Source organism: Loxodonta africana, chromosome 12 (genome assembly GCF_030014295.1).
Source record: "Loxodonta africana isolate mLoxAfr1 chromosome 12, mLoxAfr1.hap2, whole genome shotgun sequence".
In the NCBI taxonomy this organism is placed as follows: Eukaryota; Metazoa; Chordata; class Mammalia; order Proboscidea; family Elephantidae; genus Loxodonta; species Loxodonta africana.
The window spans coordinates 19,477,500-19,497,509 of NC_087353.1; the positions used below are offsets into that span (position 1 = coordinate 19,477,500).

Below are 20,010 nucleotides of genomic sequence, written 5' to 3' on the forward strand. Positions count from 1 at the left end.
TTTGTCTGATTTTAAAGGAATATAAAGAGTTAGTGGGGCCAGCAAGAAGGAGTCTAGTTCAAAGATTATCTGTGTGTGGGCTCAGAATTTTGAAAGGCTGAAAGAAAAGTTGCAGCCAAAAATGATAGAATTTAGCCGGTAGTAAGATAGACGAAAGTCAAGATGATATGCCTAATTTTGAAGCATAGACTAAAGCACGGAAGCCCTGGTGGCGTAGTGGTTAAGTGCTGTGGCTGTTAACTAAAGGGTCGGCAGCTCAAATCCGCCAGGTGCTCCTTGGAAACTGTATGGGGCAGTTCTACTCTGTCCTGTAGGGTCGCTATGAGTCGGAATCGACTCGACGGCACTGGTTTTGGGTTTTTTTTTTGTAGACTAAAGCACACTGAATAAAACTGACCATATTGTGTGCGTTAGTGGCTTGCTTTTTTATATAATTCCATAATTTGAAATAGATAAGGGATATATTTAAAATTACAGATATAGACCTTCTCTCCCCAAGCGTTTATGTATTCATTCACTAAATGTTTCTATTTTTTAAAGATAGTGGAGAACAGACCCCAAAGAACAGACTGGGCTTTTATTATAGATTACTAGAATATTGATGTGTGCTGATAGAATTCTTTGGAGACAGCTTCTGAGCTTTCTGGTGTTAGGGATTGTTTATTAAAATCTGGGTTAAGTGGGGTTGTATAAAATTTTCAACAAAGTATTTCTTGTATGTACTGCTCCTTTGCAAGCCCCTTTTATCTGTAGGAGACCACTGTTATAAAAACTCAAAAAAAGGTTTACACACAGAGAGAAACAATCTTTGATGGTTATGAGGGAGGGGAAGGATGGGGAGGAAAGAACACTAACTAGATAATAGGTAAGTGGTAACTTTGGTGACGGGTAAGACAGCACACAGTACTGAGGAATCAGCACAACTTGACTAAGGGAAGGTCATGGAAGCTTCACAGACACATCCAAACTCCTTGAGGGACCGAGTTACTGGGCTGAGAACTGGGGGACCATGGTCTCAGGGCATGTCTAGCTCAAATGGCATAACATAGTTCATAATGAAAATGTTCTATATCCTACTTTGGTGAGTAGCATCTGGGGTCTTTAAAGCTTGCAAGAAGCTGTCTGAGATATACCTACTGGTCCCACCCTGTCTGGAGCAAAAGAGAATAAACCAAAGACAGAAGGGAAAGATTAGCCCAAAGGAATAATGGACCACAGCTACCATAGCTTCTACCAGACTGAGTTCAGAACAACTAGATGGTGCCTGGCTGCCACCACCGACTGCTCTGACAGGGATCAAAATAAAAGGTCCTGGACAGAATGGGAGGAAAATGTAGAACAAAATTCTAACTCACAAAAAAAAGACCAGACTTACTGGTCTGACAGAGGCTGCAGAAACCCCGAGAGCATGGCCCCCGGACACCCTTTTAACTCAGTACTGAAGTCACTCCTGAAGTTCACCCTTCAGCCAAGGATTAGACAGGCCCATGAAACAAACAATAACACATGTGAGGAACGTGCTTCGTAATTCAGCCATGTGTACTAGACTAAATGGACACACCAGCCCAAAAGCAAAGACAAGATGGCAGGAAGGGACAGAAGAACTGGCCAAATGGAAATGCGAAACCTGAGGTAGAGAAGGGGAGAGTGTTGACCAATCATGGAGTTGGCAACCAATGTAACAAAACAATTTGGGTATTAATTGTTTAATGAGAAACTAATTTGCTCTGTAAACTTTCACCTAAAGTGTAATAAAAAAAATTCCTTTTATCTTCATATCTGCATTTCTCACTAGACTGCACAGTGACATAGATAGCAGATAAGTTACTTTTTGTGCCCAAAGAAGTATTAGAATCAGAATAACTTAGCATCAAAAAATCTCCAGTGTTTTCTTCTCCATGCTTCCAGGCAAAACGACTCCAGCAGTCCCAGAAACAGAGACTCTAAAAACATCCAAACAGTTTTGTTTGCCTGTGTTTCATTTCCCTGTGCTTGTTTGTTTACTTTTTAATAAAGCTTTGAGTGTTTATTTTATATTAAAAACAACTTATTAAAACTCTTATTATAAAACTATACAATGCAAATAGTCCAAAAGAAAACAAAATCGGTATTGTACCACCCAGAAATGACCATTATTGGTAGACAGTTTTTTGCTTCAAGTATATATAGAGAGGAAGGGAAAGAGATTTGTTTTATTTTTACAAAAATGTGAGGTATTTTTTCATTATGTTTTAAAATCAAAGCTGTATATGCATCTAATTCAAATAGATCTGTAAGGCTCGTTATGGAAAATTGCAGTCCAAATGGCCTTTCCTGAGAGGCATTCATTTTTAACTCTTTTGGAACCTCCGTATCTCTAAATAACATACCTCTGGTACCACATATTGACTTCTGGTTTTGGACATTAGCTGTTGAATTTTCACTGTTGAAGATGAAGTTATAGCTTGCTTTCACACATCCCACACTGCCCTTCTTCCCAGAGTAGTCACCAGCACGCCATTGTACATTTTTCATTCTCTGTCATCCGAAATAATTATAAAATTTTACTGAATCAAAGTTTAGTGTTTACACTATTATAGAAAAATTTCTTAGAAGTCTTGATGTCTTATGAATAAATTTAGAAGAAATCCAAAATAAATAAATAATTATAAATGTGTAAATGGTATTTAGAACTGAACCATGTAGCTTACTGTGAATACTTTATAGCTTTTGGTTTTCAAGAGTTGATAATTGTCTTGTTATTTGTTTTGTTTTCTATTTATTACTAATTTATAATACATTACTAATGTATCCTCATACTTCCTTCCAGTTCTGAAAATATCTTCTCGATATCTTAGGTTTTCTGTCAGTTTCATCTTCTTGAAAATGTTTCTCTGGAGATTCTGACCTGCTCCAATATGGAATGATTATTTCAACCTGTGGCCCAGCTGTCTTTGGAATCTCTCTTTACCACCATCCTAATGATTCTTATCACTTCTCTTTTGTCGGATTACTTAGTTCCTGGATTCCATTTCCTCTTTCCTGGTTATGCCATCATTTTTGTAGAGCATCTTTTCTTATTTCTCTGAGAATATTTAAGATATTTTCCTTTTGAGTTGATTGTTTTGTCCTCTGCTTCTTATATTAAAAAACAAACAAACCTGTTGCCTTTGAGTCGATTCCAACTCATGGCAATCCTATAGGACAGAGTAGAACTGCCTGCATCGGGTTTCCAAGGAGTGGCTGGTGGATTCGAACTGCTGACCTTAGTTAGCAGCCAAATGCTTTCTTATATTAAAGGCTTTCTTAAATGTTTGGTGAGCCTAAGAAGGCTAATCATTCTTAAGAATGGTGCTAGAAAGTTTACTGAAAACTTTGTACCCATGGATGGGTCTTGTAAGCACTGATGTGTATGCTAGGGTGACCTAGCTGGTTATTGTCTTTGAGAACCTTTAGTTACATCATCTCTAGATCTTTTCCCCCTGAGCTGATCAGATTCCCTGAGGAAACCTCTTTGAGTCTTCTGTTTGGAGGGTGTAATTCCGGCTGTCAGTGTTGTGGCAACTGAGTGGGAAGGAGAAGGCCCGAGGGGAGTGGGGGTCAATACTTTCTACATGAAAACTTTATCTTAACCCTCCTGTTTTCAGTAAGGTACCTCTACCTTCAGCTGTGTGTATGACTGACATACCTTATTCCAGAGACCCTTTGTTTTACTCTGTAGAGAAGAAACTTCCAGTTTTCTGCCAGGCTGGGGAAAGGCAGTCATTTGGTTGCATGGATTGGGGTAGGAATCTGTATGTCTGACTGCTTCTTAGGAGTCCCTGGGTAGTGCAGAAGGTTAACCCATTCAGCTGCTAACCAGAAAAGTTGGAGGTTCAAGTCCACCCAGCAGTGCCTCTGAAGAAAAGCCTGGTAATCCACTTGCAAAATACCAGCCATAGAAAACCCTATGGAGCACAGCTGTACTCTTAACATACATGGGGTCACCATGAGTCAGCTCAACGGCAACTGGTTTTTTAATTGCTTCTTAAGCAGACTTTCAAACAACCCTTCCGGTGTTAGCCCTAACTTCCCCCAGTTTTCAGGGGTACCTGGTTTAACCAGTTTCTGAGCCTTCTAAAAGGGTCCCCGGTGAAAAATTAGATTGCTTTTTGAGTTTCCCCACTACTGGCTTTGGATCCAGCTTTTCAAAAGACCACTAAGGCAGTAATCACCTGTCCCTATTCTTCCTAGCTTCTAATATTTACTGCTGCTGTCTCCTTTTTCATGTTATTTGTCCTTGGGTTTATATCTTTTTAAAAATTCCCTTATAATTGTGGTAGTTGGAGAGTTTGGAGGCTAATGTGTGTTTTCAGTTAGCCATCGTAACTGGAAGTCCCTGCATTATTTTTTTTTAAACCATAATATGTTGTGGAAATGTGTGCCCTTCTGTTTTTCTAAAACAGTGGTTCTCAGACTTTAGCATCTATCAGAATCACCTGGAGAACTTGTTTAAAAAAACAGATTGGTAGTCCCAAAATTTGCATTTCTGATACATTTCCAAGTGATGCTAATACTGCTGCTCTAGGGACTGTACTTTGAGAGCCACTAAAGAATCTAAAGCATTACGTACATTGTTACATGGTATTCCATTGCATGGAATTATTTTATGAAACTTCTATTCCTGGCACTTTGATTGTTTACATTTTTTTATATTACAAACAGTGCTGCCACAAACATTTCTTGGCCCTCAATCTTCACATGTTTTTTAAATCATTTCACTAGGATGAAATCTTAGAAGTAGAACTGCTGGATCCACTTGTCACCAAGTACTTACTGGGTTCCTACTCTGTGCTAGGAATTGTTGTGGGCCCAGGGCACAGTAGTGAGCAAGACTGTCTCTGTCTTCAAGGTGATTGCATTCTAGTGGGCAGAGATAGACAATAAATGTACAGCTAAAGTAAGAAAATTTCAGTTGCTGAGAAGTGCTATGAAAAGACGATTTATAGGATTTGGAAAAAGGAATTTCGAGGAATGATTTGGATAATTTATGCCCAAGAAAGTATGGGGTCTCTCAGAGTCATTCCTATTCCTTCTTCTCTATCTGCCCTCTTTCCTGATACCATGCTTTTAATAAAAAAAAAAAAAATTTTTTTTCTATATTCTGATGATTCTAAAATTTCTGCCTCTAGCTCAGCCTCTCCTCTGAGCTACAGATTTTTATATTCGACTGCTTTCTCAGCATTTACATTTGTGTATTTAATAAGACCTCAAACTTAACATGGGCAATTCTGACATCTTGATTTCCTTCATCAAACCTGCTCTTTTGCAGCCTTCCTTGTGCCAGTAAATGGCATCTCCATTCTTCTTGTTGCTTAGTCCAAAAGCCTAACAGCCGTGCTTACCTTCTTTCATTATCTCATACCTCATGTCCAATCCATCAGTAAATTCTGTTGTGACTCTGCCTTGAACATACATCCAGAATTCGACCTCTTCTCACTGCCTGCAGTGCTGCCACTCCAGTCCAAGTCACCATCATTGCTCTCCTGTGATATTGGTCTCCTATTTCCAGTCTTGCTCTCCTCCTATAACTCTGCTCTTCACACCGCAGCCGGCGTGATCTTTTGGAAACATAGATCATGTTGCTCCCCTTTTTAAAACTCTCCGGAAGCCTTTTATCATACTTAGAATAAAAGCGAAAGTACAAATCGTGGCCAGCAGAGCCCTACATAACATGCTTTCTGACTCGCTCTCCAATATCATCTCCTACCACGTTTCCTCTCATGCATGATGTTCTCACTACGCTGGGCTCCTTGCTGTTCCCTGAAGTACATTCCTGTTGTTATGTTTGGGGCTCTTCCTAAGATATCCTCAAGACTTACCTTGTGAATTCACTCAGGCTCTGCTCAAATGTCTACTTATGAAAGAGGCTTCTCTGACCCTACAATATAAAATAATACATCTCTCTTCCCATCACTTTTTATTACCTTACATTGCTTTATTTTTCTCTGTGGCACTTATCACTGTGTACCAATTGTATGTTTATCTGTTTATTGTCTGTCTTCTCACTACTAGGCTGTAAGTTCCAAGAGAAATGGGACATTGTTCACTGTCATTTCTCCCGGCCTAGAGGAGTGACACAAAGAATGAGATTAATGTTTCTTAAATGAATGGATGAATGAGGATAAAAATAACGTAATGTGGTAAAGGTTGACAAGAAGGCAGGATGGGAGGAGGTTTTCTTTAGCTAAAGAGTTTTGGAGAGGCCTTTCAGAGAAGGGGACATATGAATTGAGGCCTGGGTCAGAGGAGTTATACTTTTTTTTTTTTTATTATTGTTTGTTTTGCTTTTTAATTGTCCTTTTATTTATTTTAAAAATTCTTCATGTTCGCATTAAAAAAAATTCAAACAGTCCAAATTCCTCTTTGGAATCCTCCCTCATCCCACTTTCACAGATAATCCACAGTAACCTTTTTTTGGCTTATCTCTTTCTAAACTTGTATTGCTCTTAATTGCCAATTGCTCTTTGTAAAGGCTATATCATTTACAATAGAAAATACTTAAATATCTGTTTGAACTTTTTGTTTGACTGCTTTTCTTAAAATCTTGATTTTTACCCTAAGAGACAGCATCGGTCTGTTCTGGATCTCTTGATGGAGTCGAATATTCAAGACGAAAGGAAAAGGGAATTGTGAAGATGACTATGCCAAGGACGCTTGCCTTCTGCTATCTGTCATTACTTTGGCAGAGAGAAACAATTACTCTTTCAGATCTTTTGAGGTAAGCTGGACCACTGGTGTGATAATGTTTTTGCTGATTGTGTGAATTAGGGGTCAATCTTTGGATATTTTGAATTTTACAAGAGGGAAGGGGCTAAAAGATTGGGCAGCCGGAATTCTGAAATTTAATCCCTCTTTGGGCTAGTAATTTCTTTTCTTTTTTTGGGGGGGGTTCATTATTTATATAGTGAAAATAATAACATTTACCTCATATGAGGTGTTAGAAAATTAGTTATCTAATGTGAGTAAAATGCTGTGAAGATGAAGTGACATTTGAGTACCCAAGTAGTAGCAGTAGTATTTTTCATTTCTAAGAGAAAAGGTGAATAGATGATCATTTTGGCAAAATGGTTATTAGTAGTTAATAGCAGACATTGGTGGTGTTAAGAGCTGACATATAGGTGGTCTGTGTTTATAAGGTAAAATAGAAAACAAAACTGTTGGAAGAACCTGTTAGATAGTCAGCATTTGTATTTTTAAGAAAATCTACAGGGTTTTACAGTTAACGAGTAAATTATATCATTGTGTATAAGAATTTCTCATTTAACAGAAGATGTGCCAAAATCATTAATGTGTTAATTTTTTCCCCAGCTTATATATATTCTAAATAATAATATTTGGGTTTAATCAGTGTATAGAGTGAGTAGGCTTAAGCACACAGACTTGGAACCAGACTCCTGGGTTTGAATCTTGGTTTTCCCACTTATGTGTTACCTTGAGTAAGTTATTTAATTTCTCTCTTTCCTAATTGATAAAATGGAGCTAATAATAATATCTACCTCATAGGATTGTAACTACTTTTCAATAATTAGTACTATCTGAAAAGCACTTAGAACAGTGCCTGGCGCATACTAAGAATTCAGTGCTAGTCATTGCTGGTTTTCTTTCCATTATTTTCATCATCCTCATTGTTATTATTGGCACTAGACCCTTTGATTAAATAAAATGATGATAATGCCTTTGAATTTGGCCACATGAACCAAGTAACAAGGCTTTTCTCAGGTATGATTAACTGCATGCAGATAGCCCATGATTCAGTGAATTTTGCTTTTAAGTTAAAAACTTCCTCTTGCTCTCTATGCCCTTATTGGGTGATCTCATCCTCTCCAATGGCTTTAATTACCACTCATATGCTGATGACTCCCATACTTGTATCTCCAGCCCAGACTTGTATGCTGAGGGCCTGACCCGTGTATTCATATATGCTGGACATAAGTACTTAAATGTCTTTACGGTATCTCAAAATCAGCATGACTAAAAGAAGTTCATCATCTTTCTCCATAATCCAGCTATTTCTTCAGTGTTTTCTTTCTTAGTAAGTGCTGTGTACCCTGTTTCCCTGGCCAGAAACCTGGGAATCATCCTTGGTCTTTTCCTCTCTTCTTACATCCTATCAATTGTACTTCAAAAATATGTCTGAAAACAGTTTTTCTCTCCACTCTCTCTCTGTCCTCACATGGATTACTTAGCAACCTCCTAACAGGACTCTGTTCCTCTAGTCTTGTGCCACGCCTATCCTTTTTCCTCTCTATAACCATAATGATCTAATTATGTCATCAGCCCTGGATTAAGGAGCTAGCTGTCCTACCCAGGGCAATCTGTAAAGGGGATAAGAAAATTTCCCTAGATATCTAACAAGCTGCAGAATATAATGTTTATTATATTCTTAAAGTTTCTCAGGGAGAATATTATTTGTGATTGGAAGGGCAAGGGTCAGACTCTACCCATTTCTCTTCTTTCTGTTTGTCTACCTCTTTCTCACTCTCCCTCCTTTCTCTTTCCCATCCTCTCCAAGGAGAATTCTAAAGCACCTTCAAGGAGATTGAGTCTCGTTAGCTAGGGGGCTTTTATTTTTTTCTATGGTATATACAGAAACCTTTGCGGCATAGTGGTTAAGAGGTTGGCTACTAATCAAAAGGTCCGCAGTTCAAATCCACCAGGCACGCCTTGGAAACTCTATGGGACAGTTCTACTCTGTCCTGTGGGGTCACTATGAGTCAGAATTGACTCAGTGGCGGTGGTTTTTTTTTTATTTTGGTGGTATATACAAGTTTGGGAACAGAACCAAGTTGCTTGGGGCAATAGAAGAAGTGGCTGTCACCATTGATCCTCCTCTGCTTTTCTCCCAGAAAGAGCTCTAAGTCATAGGTTCTCAAAGCATGGCCCCTAGACCATTTGTATCACCTGGAACTTGTTGGAAAAGCAATTCCCGGACCCATGCCAGAACTTCTGAATCAGAAACTCTACGGACTGGGCCCAGTGTTTTCTGTTTTAATAAGTCCTCCTGGGGATTCTTATGGATGCTGAAGTTTGGGAACTACTACCAAACTTTGAAAAAATATTTAAAGAACGTTGGTTTGAAGGGAATATGTTATTAGTGTGGCCGGAATACCCATATATCATCTACTATCCTGCATGTCACTCCCGTTTAAATCTTTTAGCAGCATCTATGGCCCTTAGGATAAATTCATAACCCTTAAAATAGCATTTAAGTACCCTGCCTATGTAGTAATAACAGCAATAATAATAAATAACAATGCCCTACATTATTCATTCCACAAATATGTATTGAATATCTACTATATGCAGGTGTTGTTCTAGATTCTAGACCCTTGAGATACACCTGTGAGCCATATAGATCAAATCCCTGCCCTCATGAAGTTTAGCACTAGAGATGAGCAAATACATAAAAAAATAAGAAAATTATCAGTGAAGTTCTATCCAGAAGATTGCAATAGGACAATGTGATAGAGAATGACTAGATGTATACTTTAGATTGGTTATTAGGGAAGGCTGCACTGAGAAGGTGGAATTTCAGGTGCCCTTGGAATGACAAGAAAGAACCAGCCCTGCGAATATTGGGAGTAGCATTCCAGGTAGAGGGAATAGCATTCCAAGTAGAGGGAGTAGGCAGTGCAGAGGCCCTAAAGCAAGAGCCACTTGGTGTGATTAAGCAACAGAAGAAGGCTAGTGTGGCTAAAGTGGAGAATTCAAGGAAGGAGTAGTAGGATGAGGGATAATAAAAGGTAATCAGCAGGGCCAGTTAGGAGTTTGTAATTTTTTTTTTAACTGCAGTGTAATTCACATACCATAAAAGTCACCATTTCAACATGTATAGTTTACAAGGTTGTACAACTATCACCACTATCTAATTCCAAGATATTTTCACCACCCCAAAAGGAAACCCCATACCTAGTTTGGATTTTAAGTGTAATAGTAAGCCACTGGCGTGGTAAGCAGGAGAGAGACATGATTTATGTTTTTAAATGATCATGCAGGCATCTGTGTGGAAAATGGTTTATAGGTAGGCCAGAGTGTTAACAGAGACACCAGTTGGTTGTCTTTTGCTATACTTCAGGCAAGGGATGATAGCTTGAACTAGGACTATGGTAATGAAGATGGAAAGAGCTGAATGAGTTCAGGAAATATTTTGCAGGTAGACATGACATAACTCTAATGTAGTGCTTCTTAAATTATCTGCAATGAAGGAGCCATTTGTTATATTTCCAGCCTAGCACAGGTTAAAACTTTTGAAGTAGAGACTGTTTCCGGGGGACATGGCTAGAGTAAGTAGTCTGTTGAGCAGGAGGGACATATGGGGTGCTTTTAGCCTGTGCCAATTTCTCTGAAATTCCTGAATTTCCGTTTTCAAGAGACCCATCTGGTAATACCTAACAAGATTTAGTAGTGTCTTTTTGGAAACATATGTATTTTTCAAGAAGGAATTGAAATTTAAAAAGAAAATCTTTAGAAAGAGGTTAAGAGCAGCACTTTTTCTTAATAGTGGAAAACTTTTAAAAACTCAAATGCCCAAAACCTGCTCTATGCAGACTTTTCTGCTTCTCCCAGGCAAGGCTATCATTCCCTCCTCTGTGCTTCTGTAGCACTGTACACACATACCTCTTTGATGGCATTTACGGCACTTCTTAGACTGATTTCTCTACAGGCTGTCGCTCTTAACCCCTTGGGGCTAGGGTATGAACTGTTAATGTTTTATTCATCTCTAACTCCTCAGAAAACTCAAAACTAAACCCATTACTGTAGAGTCAATTCCGACTCATAGCAACCCTATAGGACAGAGTAGAACTGCCCCACAGGGCTTCCAAGGAGTGGCTGGTGGATTTGAACTGTCAACCTTTTGGTTAGCAGGCAAGCTCTTATCTACTATGCCATCAACGCTCCAGCTCCTCAGAAAGCGACCGGCGTATATCATCACATGAGGATGATTATTAGAGAAATTAGGAATGTATTGGAGTCCCTGGGTGGTGCAAATGGTTGAGTGCTCAACTACTAACTGAAAGTTTGCCAATTCACACCCACCCAGAGGCATCTTGGAAGACAAGCCTGGTAAATCTGCTTCTGAAAGATCACAAATGGAGCAGTCCTACTCTGCACACATGGGGTTGCTATGAGTCAGAATCGACTCGATGGCAACTCAAAACAACTACTAATGTATATATAAATGGAATATTGGATCATTAATAAAAGTAATAAGCAATACATCCTACATATAAAATAATAATACGTTCTACATATAAAATAATATGAAGCCCAAAATATAGTTCCGAGATAATGTGAATACTGATTAGTACGTACAAATACTTTAAAAAATATTTTTAAAAAACTAAAGAAAACCAAGCTGGCAGAGGCCATAAGGTAATGCGTTTTGTGTGCGTTTTCCTGCCTTTGTCTTATTTTCCTTAACAACTTGTTTTTTTTTAATCCATATTTGTATATATGTAACATATGTACATACAATATCATGGATTGAATTATGTCCCCCCAAAATGTGTGTCAACTTCATTAGGCAGTGATTCCCAGTACTGTGTGGTTGTCTTCCATTTTGTGATTGATATAGTTTTCCTACATGTTGTAAATCCTAATCGCTGCCTGTGGTTAATAAGGCAAGATTAGGTTATGTTAAAAAGGGCTAGGGTGGAATGTAACACCCTTACTCAGGTCACATCCCTGATCCAGTGTAAAGGGAGTTTCCCTGGGGTGTGGCCTACATCACCTTTTATCTTACGAGAGATTAAATAGAGAAGTGAGCAGAGAGACAGGGGGACCTCATACCACCAAGAAGCAAGAGCCAGGAGAATAGGGCATCCTTTGGACCCGGGGTCCCTGCGCCAAGAAGCTCCAGTCCAGAGGAAGATTGATGACAACAACCTACCTCCAGAACTGACAGAGAAATAAAGCCTTCTCCTGGAGCTGGCACCTTGAATTCAGACGTCTGGCCTGCTAGACTGAGAGAATAAACTTCTCTTTGTTAAAGCCATCCACTTGTGGTATTTCTGTAACAGAAGCACTAGATGACCAAGACAGAATTTGGTATCAAGAGTGGGGTGCTGTTCTAACAGATACCTAAAATGTGGAAGCAGTTTTGGAACTGTGAATGGTTAGAAGACTCAGAAGGAAGTGAGGAGAGCTATTAACACTGGAGATGGTACAGACGGCGAGAAGCAGCAGAGAACTGGCAGCAGCAGAGAACCGGCAGCAGCAGAACTAGGAGACCAGCATGAGACAGTACTAGAGCCAAACCATGGAGTGAGAGAGTTGAGTGTCTTTGGGCAGGAGGCTTTCTGGTGGAGTGGGGTGCCTGCAGGTACTTATCGGTGGAGTTAGGCTTGCTGACCCATGGACCAAGAGAGCTGAGTGCCTTCTGGCCGAAGTTTACTGGCAAATTAGGGTGCACCAGGCACTTATTGGTGGAGCTAAAGAGCTTTGGAGCTCTTACCCCAGCAGGGCAGACACAGGTGGAGAGGCCCAAGAGGCCAAGGAACCAAGAAAGCAGCACCTGGAGCAGAGCCCATCCTTTGGACCTGGGGATTCCCATGCGGAGAAGCTCCTAGTCCAGGGGAAGACTGATGACAAGGACCTTCCTCCAGAGCTGACAGAGAGGGAAAACCTTCCCCTGGAGCTGACGCCGTGCATTTGGACTTCCAGGCTACAAGACTGTGAGAGAATAAACTTCTGTTAGTTGAAGCCATCCACTTGTGGTATTTCTGTTATAGCAGCACTAGATAAAGAAGACACACATATATACACGTAATACCATAATACGTACATATGTATGTCACTGTTTGCAATATCCCCATCCCCCATTTTCCATTCTCCTTACCATTTTTTCTAGCTAATGTACTAGAGATTTTATATGTTGTCTTTCTCTTCTTGTTAAAATGTAATTTCCATAGGAACTGTATATATTTACTTGTATGCATGCACAGTATCCTTCAAACTTCAATTATTTACTCAAAATATTTGACCCCTACTATGTACCAGACATTGGAAGATAGAGCGGCAAGCCAGTGGGCAAGATCCCTTCCCTTAATTATCCTTCCAGCAACAAGCCTCTACTGTGCTGTGTTGTAGGTACTGGCGACAGAAAGATAAACAAGAAATATAGTCTAACAAGGAAAACAAAGATCAAGAAAGGACTCCCTGAAGAAATGAGTTAAAAGATAAGTAGGGGAAGTATTGATAGAATGAAAACCATGTCTGCAAGCCTGGTGGTGAATTGGCAAATACAATACACACTTCTTAGAAATATGTGATTTATTTAGGGAGAAACTTAAGAGAATTGTTAGGTAATTGGTTGAATGTCTTCCTCATTGGCTTCAGAGAATAATAGATTACACAGATTTATTATCCTTAAAAATATGTGGGAGCAAAAGGAGATAGAAAATGCTGTTGATTCTTACCTGTCTTTAAAACACAAGATTTTCAAAAAGAGTTTACTTTGCTAAATAAGTACCCTGTCTCTGATTGAAACCCTTTTTAAAAACAGATTTGTTGAAGAGGACCATATTCCTTACATAAACAGTTTTCAGCATTTTCCAGAAGAGATGAAATTATATGGGCGTGACAAAGGAATCTTTGCCATAGAGGTAAATTATTTTCTTTCTTACTTTGTAGTCAGTAGCAAGACACAAATGTAGTGTGCTAAATCATTATTTATATTCCTTACCTGACTAGCTATTTGTTGTGTGAGTTTTTTAAATGTCATCTAGTTCTTGTTCTTTCCAAATATGTACCATTAGTCATAACGTAATGAAAAGATTATCTTTTTATTTTCCTTATGTAGATTTTTTTTTTTTCCTAATCCTTTGGGTTATCCCCAAAATATAGCCATACTGTGATATGTGTGTGTTACAGATAGGTATATTGTTGAGACTAAACTTTAGAAGTTTTATATAGACACATTTAGGTAATTTGAATTTTTCTTTTTGTTGTTGTTGTTCATACACTATATTACTTTGGAGGAAATAGAAGAAAGTTATTAACTTGTTTAAAAGGGTACTATTTTAACTACTTCATTTCTGTTAATCTTTTTCTAGATCTGATTTTAGTTGTCTCCAGTGAAAGGGCTTCTTTCTTTTAAATATGAGTCTGCCCTGGTGGCTCAGTCATTTAGCACCCAGCTGCTAACCGAATGGTCAGTGGTTTGAACTTACCAGTCACTCCACAGGAGAAAGATATGGCAGTCTGCTTACGTAAAGACTTAACAGCCTTGGAAACCCTATGGGGCAGTTGTACTCTGCCCTATAGGGTTGCTGTGAGTCAGAATCAACTCGACGATAACGAGTTATCACTATTTATAGTACTCCGATGTTTTTTCCTCTTTATTCTTCATCAGAAGGTTTTCAGTATGCTAAATACTAATTGATAATGGTTCACCTAAATTATTTTCATAGTCCTTCATGATCTTTGCACCCTTTACTTTATTGTGTGATCTTCACACCCTTTACTTTATTGTGGCTTAATTCAAGAAATATTTGTTGAGTGTTCCTGACATTTCATAATGTTTATAACAACTTAATAAGGGTGGCTGTACTTTACGCATGATGAAACTGAGGCCCAAAAAGGTTAAGTAACTTGCCCATGATCATTTAATTGACAAATCTTGAAACGTGGATTTGGACCCAAGTATTTCTCAATATCGTAAGTCAGAACAAGGCCAGGGTCTGACTGCAGAACAGACCATCAGCTGCTTACACGCAAGTTCAAGCTGAAGCTGAGAAAAATTAAAACAAGTCCATGAGAGCCAACGTACAACCCTAAGTATAAAAAAAAATAGTTTTTATCCCCCCTGAATTTAGAGATCATTTCAAGAATAGATTTGGAACACTGAACACTAATGACTAAAGACTAGACTAGAGTTGTGGAATGACATCATACATGAAGAAAGCAAAAGTTATTATAAACACAAGTAAAGAAAGAAAAGACCAAAATGGATGTCAGAAGAGACTCTGAAACTTGCCCTTGGACACAGAGTTGCTCAAAGTGAAAGGAAGAAATAACAAAGTAAAAGAGCTGAATAGAATATGTCAAAGGGCAGCTCAGGTAGACAAAGTAAAGTATTATAATGATGTGTGCAAAGATCTGGCATTAGAAAACCAACAGGGAAGAACACGCTTGGCATTTCTCAAGCTGAAAAAAATGGAAGAAAAAATTCAAGCCTCGAGTTACAGTATTGAAGGCTCCTATGGCCAAAATATTGAACTACGCAGGAAGCGTCAAAAGTACATGGAAGGAATATACAGAGTCACCATACCAAAAAAGAATTGGTCGATGTTCAGCCTTTTCAGGAGGTAGCATGTGATCAAGAACCAGTGGTATTGAAGGAAGAATTCCAAGCTGCACTGAAGGCATTGGTGAAAAACAAGGCTCCAGGAATTGACTGAATATCAATTGAGGTATTTCAACAAATGAATGCAACACTGGAAACATTCACTTGTCTGTGCCAAGAAATTTGGAAGACAACCACCTGGCCAGCTGAAGGGAAGAGATTCGTATTTGTGCCCATTCCAAAGAAACGTGATACAACAGAATGCATAAATTATCAAGCAATATCTTTAATATCGCACAGAAGCAAAATTTTGCTGAAGTTCATTCAAAAACAGTTGCAGCAGTACATCCACAGGGACTGCCAGAAATTCAAGCCAGATTCAGAAGAGGGCATGGAACAAGGGCTATCATTGCTGATATCATCAGATGGGATCTTGGCTGAAAGCAGAAAATACCAGAAAGAAAATACCTGTGTTTTATTGACTATGCAAAGACGTTTGTGTGGATCATAACAAATTATGGATAACATTGAGAAGAACGAGAATTCCAGAACACTTAATTGTGCTCATGAGGAACCTGTACATAGACCAAGAGGCAGTTATTCAAATAGAACGAGCGGATACCACATGGTTTAAAATCAGGAAAGGTGTGCGTTAGGGTTCTATTCTTTCACCATACTTATTCAGTCTGCATACTGAGCAAATAATTGAGAAGCTGGACTATATGAACAAGCATCAGGATTGGAAAAAGACTCAGCAGCCTACAATATGCAGATGACACAACCTTGTCTGCAGAAAACAAAGAGGATTTGAAGCACTTACTAAAGAAGATCAAAGACTGCAGCCGTCAGTATGGGTTACACCTCAACGTAAAGACAGCAAAAATTCTCACAACTGGGCCAATAAGCAACATCATGATAAACGGAGAAAATATTGAAGTTGTCAAGAATTTCATTTTACTTGGATCCACGATCAACACCCATGGATGCAACAGTCAAGAAATCAGACGACATATTGCATTAGGCAAATCTGCTGCAAAAGACCTCTTTAGAGTGTTAAAAGGCAAAGACATCACTTTGATAACTAAGGTGCGCCTGACCCAACATACTGTTTTCAATCACCTCATGCGCATGTGAAAGCTGGACAATGAATAGGGAAGACCGAAGAAGAATTGATGCCTTCGAATTATGGTGTTGGTGAAGAATATCGAATGTATCATGGGCTGCCAGAAGAATGAACAAGCCTGCTCTGGAAGTACAGCCAGAATGCTCCTTAGAAGCAAGGATGATAAGACTTCATCTCACATACTTTGGACATGTTATCAGGAGGGATCAGTCCCTGAAAAAGTACATCGTGCTTGGTAGAGGGTCAGTGAAAAAGAAGAAAACCATCAACGAGATTGACATAGTGGCTGCAACAATGGGCTCAAACATAGCAATGATTGTGAGGATGACCCAGGACTGGGCAGTGCTTCATTCTCTTGGGCATGGGGTTATTGTGGAGTTGGAAATGACACAGCGGCACCTAACAACAAACAATAACATCTCTCATTTCAAAATTCATATTCTTTCTTCTATGCTACAATGTATTTTTCGTCTTTGATAAAAACTATAATCAGAAAGGGTAGAGATTCCAGAGATGGAGGAGTAAAGAGGTTGTCAAATCCTGTCTCCACAAAACAACTATAAAACTAGACAAAATTGTCCCCATAAAAAAATCATCTTGGATATCTGAAAATTGACCAAAGACAAAAAACAAATTGAGTGTTTATTCATGAGGAGCTGCTGAATTGGGGGTAAGAACATTGGAAGTCTGTGGCGTTCTTGCCCAGGGCTGCATTCACCCCTAACCTTGGTTGTGGACGTAGTGCTACTAGGGAGGACTGGCTGTGAAACCAGCTTTAACTGCTAAAGGGGACTAACTTGATTTGAAGGAGAGGGTGAAAAACCGTGCATAATGGTGTCATCAGGAAAAACAGAGAACTCTGGAAACCTGTCAGAGAAAGCCCACATCCCTGTTAGCCTGAGATTGAGGTACCACTGGTGGACTAGTCAGAAATTTAACAGGGAGATCCCAGAAATGGAGAGAGTCAGGATCATTAAGGTGACATCTTAGATTCTGAGTGTATAACAGACGATTATCATTGTAACTGGAGAGAATTTAACATCAGCAAAAGGTTAATGTTCGTTATGAAAAGTTATGGTGCAGAGTATAACTTATACTACTTATATGGATAGGTGACTTTCATCTGAAATCTTGGAAATTTTGCTTTTTTTTTTTTTAATTGTTATTATTCAGTCTCTCAGAGGCAGGTGGATTCCTTCCCTCAAAGATAAAAAAAAAAAAAGATAGGAGTCACTAAAAAAAGAAAAGATTATGAAGCTAAAGTAATCTAAGATTTATTATTCAAGTTATTAGACTAAGATTTTTTTTTTAATCTCTCAATTTGCTAATTCTCTCAGAATTTTATCTTCATACTCTTGCTGTAAATGTTATCTAAGTAATTTACTACTTGATAGTGCACAGTGAGGGGAGGTCATTTTTGTCAGAGTGTTTTTATAACTTAAAAAGGTTTACTTTGGAAAGGAAGTCATTATAAGACAAAAATATTCAGTAATCATCTGACTCTAAAGAAAATTAACCACTATTCAAACATCTTTTGATGTTGAAGTTATTGGGATTTAACCCTTTCCATTGCACCGATGTTAATATAATGCAGATCTAAAGTGAAAGTGCAAATTTTGTAAAAGTTCCAGCATTTCATGCTGTCTTTTAAATTGATATAGAACTGCTTGCAAACCCATTGACAGATCAGAATCTGACAAAATTAGATTAACTATTGAAGAGAACATCAGTGACAAGGGTGACGCAATAACCAAAACAAGAAAAGCAAACTCGTTTCCATTGAGTCGATTCCAACTCACAGTGACCCTATAGGACAGAGTAGAACTGCCCCATAGAGTTTCCAAGGAATGACTAATGGATTCAGATTGCTGACCTCTTGGTTAGCAGCCAAGTTCTTCACCACTGCATCACCAGGGCTCCAACTACGTACGAGAGCATCAGTCACGAGGGTGACACAATAAAATAGATTCTTCAAAAGGGAAAATTTATATGTAAAACTATTAAGAGAGCCCCATGGCAAAGTTGGTAGAACTCTTGAATAGTTTGGTAAAGTGACCCTCTTTGTAATTATGCTGATCAAATCAAAGGCAATGTGAAGGATGCCATATTGCGTTATCATAAGATTTTGATAGAAAAATTATCCCAACAAGAAAATTGTTTTATTCATTGTTTTGAGAACTTAGTGGATAGGTATAATCATAACTTAAATTTTGTTCAGTATAAGATAAACTTGTTTCGACTCGACGGCAGTGGGTTTGGTTTTGGTTTTTATGCTTTCTAATTTTGTTTCTCAAACTAAATTTCAATCAATCCCCCTTTCACCGTTTACCAATAAAATCTGGTCTCTGTTTTTTAAGTAGATTGATTTCGAGTGGCCTTACAAAAGGAGTCCTGGTGGCACAGTGGTTAAAGTGGTTGACTGCTTACTGAAGCCACCAGCCGCTCCTCAAGAGAAAGGTGTGGCAGCCTGCTTCCCTAGAGATTTATAGCCTTGGAAACCCTATGGAGTTACTGATATGAGTTATCTTTGGACCGTAATAACAGAATTAGGATAGGAGTGCAGTGTTGCTCTGAAAATCACACTTATTTTCACAAGCAAATAATCAAGAAGCTGGACTATATTTTTATTTTATTTTTCAAGAATTTATACTTTGGCCTGACCTTGTCCTGACAGTACAAACTATGTATTTGTTGATAACAAGATGCATTTTGTTCAAGTTGTACTTTTGCACATGAAGGGAATAAAGTATCCAAAGACATATGTCTCTGTTACAGGGCAGGTGCTTTCCTAAAATGTTCCCACTGACATTCGTTATGAAATCGGGGATCTCAAAATGTGGTAAAAAACACAATCGGAAATTAGAGAACTACTTTTAAATTACATGTTTTGAATAAAAAATGTAATAATACTTGACACTTAATTAGGGTCCTTAGAACTATTCTCTTAGCATTATATGCCTTTGTTCCATTTAGCATTTTTTCCCCCTCATTTAGTTTTTTAAATTTAGTTTCAATTATGTCTGAAAGGAAAAGACATTTGGTTCCATAAATCGAGGTGTATGTCTTTTTATATTTGTTCAGTTTTCTGAGAGGGACCGATGGAACTAAGTTTATTGTTTGGTATCAGTTACCAGCTTGCCAAAAACCAAAACCAAACCCACTGCTGACAAGTCAATTCCGACTCATAGCGAGTCTGTAGAACAGAGTCGAACTGCCCCATAGGATTTCCAAGGTTTTTAACCTCTGTGGAAGCAGACTGCCGCATCATTCTCCCGTGGAGTGGCTGATGGATTCGGACCAACAGCCTTTTGTTTGGCAGATGAATGCTTAACCACTGTGCCACCAGGGCTCCTCAGTTACCAATATAGTCTTCCTTATTAAAAAAATTCTCTCTTTCTCTCTCCTGTCTCACTTCTCCTCCTTTTCTCCTCTGCTCCCTTCTCTCCCCTTCTTTTTCTTCTCTCACTTAGTCTGCAGTATATTCTGTATTTTACGTCTTAACTGATTTGGATTTAACCTGACTTATCAGAGCCGTTCACCAGTCAAGTTACATTGATAACTTTGATGAGGTTATTTGTAT

The 20,010-nt window shown here is 38.6% G+C and overlaps 1 protein-coding gene across 5 annotated transcripts in view; it reads left to right on the forward strand.

Moving 5' to 3' along the window:
* TAF1B (TATA-box binding protein associated factor, RNA polymerase I subunit B) overlaps window positions 1-20,010 on the forward strand; it is a 77,244-nt gene that overhangs the window by 16,762 nt on the left and 40,472 nt on the right. For all 5 annotated transcript variants that reach the window (XM_023550421.2, XM_010591908.3, XM_003411881.4 and 2 more), the window contains 2 exons: window positions 6,583-6,739; window positions 13,526-13,625. In XM_023550421.2, coding sequence (XP_023406189.1) covers window positions 6,583-6,739; window positions 13,526-13,625 — 257 coding nt within the window. The remainder of the gene's footprint in view (window positions 1-6,582; window positions 6,740-13,525; window positions 13,626-20,010) is intronic.